General features: G+C 42.7%; 1 protein-coding gene across 1 annotated transcript; it reads right to left on the bottom strand.

The window, feature by feature from the left end:
- Positions 1 to 5,609: 5,609 nt before the first annotated feature.
- On the bottom strand, positions 5,610 to 7,542 carry LOC309958370 (solute carrier family 35 member E1; the record flags this gene model as incomplete). The annotated part of the gene is made up of 1 exon (XM_082834187.1): positions 5,610 to 7,542. The coding sequence occupies one exon, from the start codon at positions 7,540 to 7,542 to the stop codon at positions 6,307 to 6,309; it is 1,236 nt and encodes a 411-aa protein (XP_082690313.1). The 3' UTR covers positions 5,610 to 6,306.
- Between the last annotated feature and the right edge of the window lie 842 nt (positions 7,543 to 8,384).

Here is an 8,384-nt window from a genome sequence, read left to right on the forward strand (position 1 = left end):
TTTAATATATATTTAATAATAATAAATAAATAATATATATTTAATATTTTAAATTTAAATACCTTATCAGAGATGAGTGCATCTCTGAAACGTGGTGCATGACCAAGTCTTCATATCCTATTTGGTATGCTGATAATTCAGGTTGTCTGCTTTATCATCACTTTAACTTGTCTAGGCCACCCGAAGATCAGTGGGAACTTGAAATTAACTGTAGGTAGCTATTCAAAGAGAATATTGCTGCAGATGTAAAAATGCTCATGTGGTTATGAAAAACAAAAGTCAATTTCACTATTATATCATGCATACATCTCTTAAAATTGCTTTATCAATATCTGACATGTGGCAAAAATAGGTGTAATAAACAAGTGGCATTCTCTTTTTCTCTACTTTCTGTCATTTCATATTAGTTTTAATGAAAATACTTTGATTCAGTATATCCCGTGGAGAACAGGGAAAATATTTCCCTGTGGGTTTTGTTATTCAGTGGTTATTAAAGAGACACTGGATAGATGTGTTTTTTCCCTAAGACATTGATTTCACTATTATTATACTTCAACAAGTGGGATTTATAGAGCAGTCTTTGCATCTATGTAGTTCGAAGTGAGAGGAAGCTTGATGAAAGATTTAATTATTTATTGGCAAGGACTAAAGGAATTTTTATAGTTTGTTAAGAAAAAACAATGTCTTTATTATTTGAGACGCTGTCTTAATAAAATAAAAATATTATTTCTGAGATGCCAATAAACATGGAAAAATTTCGTATAGCACAATGTTTCAATCTCTTCAGAAATATTTTGTGATGTTTCTTATATAAATCAAAACAGATTTGTTACTTGTTCATATTTGATCTATGAGATAAAAAATTATCAACCAGCAAGCTAATTTAAACTCTATATAAATTTAGTATGATAGAAAAAATAGTAATACTCAATAGATATTAGAGGAATTGCAAAGAAATATTACAATAGAACAGAGTGAAAGAGAAATGCATTTGATTTGAACATAGTAAAGGGCCAAAAGGGCCGTATCTGGCACCTACTCAGCAACTATTGAGAACTGCACTTTCTAAAGTTCAAAATACTGAACTTAGTAACTTGTATATAACCAGTAACAGCAATAATAATTTACTTTGAAAAAATATTAGATGGTTCGTAAATTAAGAATAGGCAACGGATTATATCAATAATCAAGGAAAGTCTTTGTAAAGATCAAGAAGAAGTCTATGAACTGAACAATCTTTAAGAGCAAACTAATAACATGATCAGAAATCTTAGGTGTACAAGCATATTAATGGACTTCAAAGTACAACTGTAGTTAAGCTGATTAGAGGCAAGCAAATTAAAAGATAATAAAAATCATCTCAAATCCTTTGTGCAATTATATGATTTAGAGGAAGAAGAAAATAAACAGGAGAGTGGGGCACTCTTATTCTACTCTTGGTGCTAAGAAAATATGGTTGAAATTCTTCAACTTTCCTTCTTGTTCCTTCAAAAGAAACTGGAGTGCTCTACACACTGGATAAATATTCAAATTCTAGGGCACTTATTTAAGTGGCCTCTGCATTAACAGTGTGTGTGTGTGTTGTGTTGTATACAGTCCCTTTCTTCATGTGTGTCCTAGTGTGTTCATCACTTTGGATGTGTGCCTATTCACTGAGCCAAGTAACGGCAAGCTTCCAAGACCAGGGTTTGAGATCATATATTATCATCACTTAGACAACAAGTCAAAATTGTATTCTCCAACCAATATTTACTAGAAGTTTGATTGAAAGGTATTAGCAAAACCCCAGAAAATAATAGAACACCTAATTCCTTATTTGTTACAGTTCCCTTAACAAACTTGGAGAGTTGGGGCATTGGCACGAGAGGTTACGGGCATTCTTTGGTCAGCTAGCCAGTGACCTCAAATTGCATCAACATTCGTCTTTTTCCTACTTCAAGCACTAATTTATACATGTGTCAGCAAAGACAGTGAGCTAAGCATATCCCCCACCCAAGATTCAGTTATACTAAATGATCATCAGCGGCTGGATTTCAGAAACTGTTCCAAGAGTTGGAGGAGTTTACTTCCTCTTTTTATCATCCCCTTAGAAGTTTACATTGAAAGTAGATGCAGATTGGTTGCTGCCAACCTGACACCTCATTAAGATGAAGATAACAACAGTGTGACTCCTGAGTGGTAGAACTATGACCCGTTGGAATTTTGTTGACAATTTCTTAGCATCTCCTCAAGAATCTCAAAGCCCTGGTGATGACTAAAACTCTGGATAGCCTAGAAATGGCTAATTTTAGATGTGAAAGAAAATGTGTGGGTAAAATGCCTCTGGTGTACTCATTTTTCAAGAAAGAAATGGCAAAAAGGATAGAGTCACATATGGCATCATCACATATGGTAAATGGTTGCTGCTTTGATTGGCCTCCTGTGAAAACATATGCATCTGATTGACAGAACAGAGTGTACACAAGGGGTGGCTGAGAGGAAAGAGGAATTGCCCGTATGTTGATAACATTACACGTTAGCAGCTACAGAGTTGATATTTTGGCTTATGTGGCCAGACCAAGATGCCTAGGTGTCCGACTTTCAGTCTGCAGGCGGTCAAGAGAGATGTAAAGCAAACCAGTCAGCCCTGTTTTGGCGGACAAGACCAGGGCTAGAAATAGAAAATAACCGGAGAGCCTCTGAAGGGAAAACGGTCATTAACTATCTTGAAATTTTGCAGAGTAAAATGAACATTAGATCCTCATATCTTGAATTTTTATTGCATGTGTACATAATTATTTTACTGTAATAAGAATATAATATCAAAACAGGGCAGAGATACTATATACACCCACATAGAAAATTAGCTATTGATGGAAAATGTTTACATTTGAATAGCCATCAAAACTAAAATTTAGTTTTTTCCCTCTATTTTCAATTTCTTTAAGAGGTTTTTGAATTGTGCAATCAGTGTCAATTTTCCATAAAATGCCCAGCAAGCAATGAAGTTAATATAGATCTTCTATTGGCAAAGAAATTATTTGGCACACCAGATAAAATACAAGGACTGTAAGAATAATTTTACCATATTGGGATTTATTTCAGTCTGATCTACTTTAAGCATAATAACCATTCATTTCTTTTTCTTATGTCTCAACTACACCTCATTAACAAGTTCCTAATTATTATTAATAAAAAATAAATAGCAATGTAGTCGGTGTACCCTCTATTGCAGTTTAGAATGATGGTGTCACCTTTATATAGTTTTTCAGTGGAAAATAGTTATACAAAACCTTAATATATAAAACATATAAAAATGAAGATTTTTAAATGATGCAAGCGCAGACTTTCATGCACTCAACCTCTCTCTCTTCATGAAACTAAGAGCTGAAAACTACGTCTGTTCTAGAGATTGAAAACAAGTTCTTGTCCTCTCCCTACCATTCAAAAATATAGTGTTCTCTGTGTACCCTCAGTCTCCTTATCAATAAACTAGTTCGAAGGTGGAGGAGGGAAGGTTATCAAGACAAGCAAGTCAAAAAATTTAATGAAAGCAGGTTGTAAAACTGTTTCAGTATTTTTTTTTTTCAGATTCTTCAATAATGTAATGTTCTATGTCCTTAAGGCTGTTAGACCTTAAGGTATCCAGGTCTGGTTATGTCCCAGTGATAACAGAGGGCCTGCTGCATGATGTATGCCAAATACACAGTAAAATCCAGAAATTCCAAGTGCTTCCTCATTTGAACCTATTTGGCTTCTCTCCTTTGTAACAGGGGTTTGATTTTCCCAATAATGAATGAATTAAAATAAGGTGCTTAAAAATTCCACACTGAGTCTCAAGATAAGTGAACAAACACTATTTAAAAATGCCCTCTGAGCCTCAGTTTCCCCTTCTGTAAAACGAAGGAGTTGGGTTTGAGTTAGTTTTGCAGACTATACCATGGATGGGTGAACTAGCTGTCACAATCCCTGGCAGTGAGGAGGTGAGGGGAACCCAGCTGCAAATGTGGATTTGAGAGTGGGGTGGAGGGTTGAGCAAGGGAAGCAAGTGGCTGGAAAACTGGCCTTCAGGAGGTCAGTGTCAGCTTTGAACTTTCAAGTCTCAAAAGTATGTCTTTGTCTTTTGATCTGATGATTTGGTCTAATATGATTGTCTCTCATTCCAGTGTATGTACTCACTGTAGATTTATGTACAGAACTAAATATCCCATTTATTCATGTATAAACCGTAATAAAACCAGTCAGATATTTCCCCTCACCAGCAGATCTTGCACTGGAAAAGGAAAACAAATATACACATTTCAGCAACCTCAGAAATTTCATTAAACCTGCATAGAGGCATAATTCATTTTGGAGTTCAATTATACGTTCAAGAAATCAGTTCCTATCATAAAGACAACTACTGTAATGTCTATGCTGTGCAAAATTATCCCCATTTATTGTGGTTCAACTGCAGACTCTACTGCCTCTGGTGAAGGCACTCAGCAGGTTCTTTTCACAAATAACTCCCTTCAGAACGGCCCCTTCCTGTTTTACACAGCATTGTCTCAGAACTTGTGGCCAAAGTAATTCAAAAGCAAGACAACGACAAACAGGGACTCCTTAGGCCAGTGGTACTGAACTCACAGGCCACAAGGGGTCCCTGTGACCTCTCCAGGAGTCGCCCATTCATAAGCTGACAAAAGTGTAACCTCTAAGTACAAAATTCTAATTACCAAAACAAACAGGAGTCAAGCGGTACTTCCTTGAAACAGAACCGTCTCACATGCCAGGAGGTAAAGGGTGACCCGATATCCCATCTGCTGATCAAGCCAAGTGCCTGTTCAAGAGACCGGGGACAGGGCTGAAGGAAGAAGGCTGCCATCAGCGAAGACCCTCAGAGCCAAGCAAGTGGTCCTTTCCGAGGGCACAGTCTCTAGTGATGCCAGGTGTCCCGACCTGGACCTCAGCACCTGGGTCACATAATTTTCCTCGAGTGATTTTGCCAAAACCCAAACTTTTTCTTGACCAAAGACTGATGTGGCAAACCAAATCCTAGCTTGGTGCTTGCCGCTTCACTGGGACATGATTCCGATCCTAATGCAAACACCACAAGAACAGCTAATGGAAATCAGAGCACTGAGCTCTCACCTGTGACGCAAACCATCGAGATGACATTCTTGATTTATCTCACTTTCAGGGACTGCTCTCTAGAAAAGCTAGTGGCCAGCTTTTCAAAACACTTCCTTGCTACTAAACGCAGAAATGTGCCGAGACAGGCATCGCCAGCAACTTTTCTTGTTTTTAAATGCTTAAAAACAAAAGGGTTTTCCAACCATAAGGTGATCCTCATGCATCCTGCATCCCCTAAGGGGGATGGGGGCATAAAAGCACAGACAGCTACAAAATTTGCCCTAGGAAAATGCAAGATCCTCATAAAGCCAACATCACCCCCCCCCCAAACATCCTACTAAGTCAGCACAGAAGTGGTGAAAGCTCAAGAAACAAAACAAATATAGGAATAGAGCCTGAAACACTGAACACGATTTCCTCATGATCCTTCTCACAGCCCTGCATCCCCTCCTCCTTGCTGCTCCGAGAGGAGAGATGCCCTGCTCCAGCAACGGGAGAGGGAGCCCAGGAGACAGCGGCCACCTTTCCCTCTGGATCCGGGCACACGCCACCTCTGACTTTTGGGTCAGAATTAGGCTCTAAGAATTCAATGCTAATTACAATAGCTTTGCACTGGGGAACGTTTGCCAGAACTGCAAACAGCCATGGGGCTGATCAGAAAGCTGAGTCCATCTTTGTGGCTGGAGATGTTTTCAATAACCGTTACACTCCTCTGCTCCATGGCTGCACCAGTCCTACGCCTACCTGAGCAGTGGAATTAAAGCTGCTAGTCTGTCACCAAGCACCACCCTAGGGTCCTTTCCTTGCCACCCTCCCTGCAAACCACCTCTTGCCCACTCTGAGGTCTGTGTCCTTTCCAGAGAGGGTCCTGGCTGTTATCTGGAAAACAGAACAAGAACTCTGAAAAACATGACTTGGGAAGTAAGTCCACACAGAAAGGTAAAAGCCGGACGAGATTTCCATACGGCGACGCAGCCCTCAGAAGACAGACTCCAGGAAGAAAGGGCATGAAACACCGGAGCTCGGGAGCAGTGGTCCCCACTGCAGGGACGGCATCCTGCTGCCCCCAGGGGGCCGGGAACCCCAGGGTCTTCTGATGGTTCTGCACCATCCCCCCTTGGCCGGGTTGTACATTCACTGGTTGTCAGAAGTTTCTGGTACTGCTGGGGGGTAAGAGGGAGGATTGGCAGAACATCCTGCCCCGGTCGCTAGACTCTACACGTCGTAACGGTTCAAAGTGTACGAGTTTGGGTAGCTCTGCCGGCTGTACTGGAAGTGATCTGTCAAGATGTTGTTGCGGCCGTACTGATAGTCCCCGTGCTGGGGGAAGAGAATGCCGTTGTGGGGCTTCTCCAGGGCGCTCCGATGATGCTCCTTACTGCTCAGGTCCCCCGTCGTGACGGGGAGGAGGTGCTTCCGGGCTTGCTGATTCGCGTCATACTTGGTCTTGTTGTACAGAAAGACTCCCAGGATGGCCGTCATCATGCCCAGGACGTTGGTGCTGGTGACTGGGTTTCGCAGCATGATCAGGGACACTGTGATGACCATGATTCTCTTGGTGGCGTTGGCGACCGAGTAGCTCAGAGGGCTGATGAGGTTGAGGATGCTGAAGGCAATGACGTTCTGGGCAAAGTTACAGAAGCCGCTGACAGCCAGGAGCAGAAGCATCCAAGGCCACTGGGACACATAGGTCAGGTCGCTGCTGACCAGGAAAGCCGAGAGGTCCACCAGGACCCACGTGGGGATCATAAAAAAGACGGCATGGCAGCCCAAGATGTTCAGCAGTCGGAGATGGTGGATCCTTGAATCTCTTAATACCTTTTTGGAGAAAATATTCTGAAGCGAGAAGCACAGTGTGGCAGCAAGGGCACTGACAAGCCCCCACATGTCGAAGGACAACTCCGTGACAGTGGCCAGCAGGACGCCGCTGATGATGGGGATGAGTGACAGGTACACCTTGGTGCTCTGTTTCTCCTTCATGATGATCCGGGACAGGAGGACCACCCAGATGGGCATGGTGGCCTTGACGGTGTGCGCGTAGGACACGGGCACCTTCCAGATGCTGACGTGCGCGGACACTGACGCGAAGTACTTGCCGAAGGCGAGTGGCAGCACGTAGCGCGGGTAGAAGCGCGGTGGCAGGAGCGGGCCCGGCGACTGATGCGGACCGGGCCCAGGGCCCGAGACTGGCGGCGCCGGGGGCACGCGCCAGGCGCGGAGCAGAGGCGGGAGCCCCGCGCACAACGCCAGGATGTGGCACAGCGACACGGTCACGGGGAACGGGAAGGCGCTCAGGATCACCTTGTTGACTACATTGCCGCCCGCGCTCAGCGCGTACCACAGCAGGCACAGCGCCGCCACCCGCGCGCCCTCGCGCGCCCCGCCGCTGCCGCCCGCGGCTCCTGGGCCCCCGGCGCCAGCGCCCACTCCCACCGCCGCCGCCACCGCCATCCTCCCCGAGCACCCACCCCTTCCCGCCTGTCCGACGGCCCGACGCCGGGCGGGGGTGGGCTGTTTCAGTATTTTTATTCTTTTTATTATTGCATTTAAAACGTTGTGAACAATAAGTATGTATAACTGAATCATTTTGCTGTACACCTGAAACTAACACAACATTGTAAATCAACTATACTTCAACTTTTTAAAAAAGAAAATAAAACGTTTCAAACAAAAATGCTTCCTTCCGTTTGTGACTCGTTAGAGTCCTTAGAATGTAGCATGGAAAGAAAACGTTAGCTGGACCAGTGTCATTTCCCACATCTGATACAGATTTTATAAGACTTGTCCTACAGAGGCAGAGGGTATCGTTGCCCCATGAATTATTCGTGAATATGTTTGTCTCAGGGTACCTTGAGAATGACCAAAAATATTAAAAGCAATTATGCAGGGACAGATGGTTTGAAAGTGTAATGGTATGCTGGCTAAAACCGTATGTACGAAATCTTACTCTGTTTCCTCAAAGAAAATATGGGAAATCTGCTAAATATTTTATGCAGTCATGTTACTCTAATAATGAGGTGAAAAGGTAAAGTAGTGGCTCTTATCATTAATATTGCCCTGAAAGCTTATTTCTGCAGATGAGAAAGCGTTCCGTTTTGAAATTTTTTTCTGCTGCCATTATGCCATGCCTAAAAACATATTTAGTGAAGGAGACCCGATGTACATTCATAGCACAAATTGCAACAATATCAACTCAGGTTTTCGTGACTGGATAAAATGTAGCATAAGCATTCAACTTGAGCATAAGGGAATCTTCTAAAAAATATTAAGGCACAGGCACGTATGATGATTAT

This window comes from Leucopleurus acutus (assembly GCF_964270905.1).
Source record: "Leucopleurus acutus genome assembly, chromosome: 2".
In the NCBI taxonomy this organism is placed as follows: domain Eukaryota; kingdom Metazoa; phylum Chordata; class Mammalia; order Artiodactyla; family Delphinidae; genus Leucopleurus; species Leucopleurus acutus.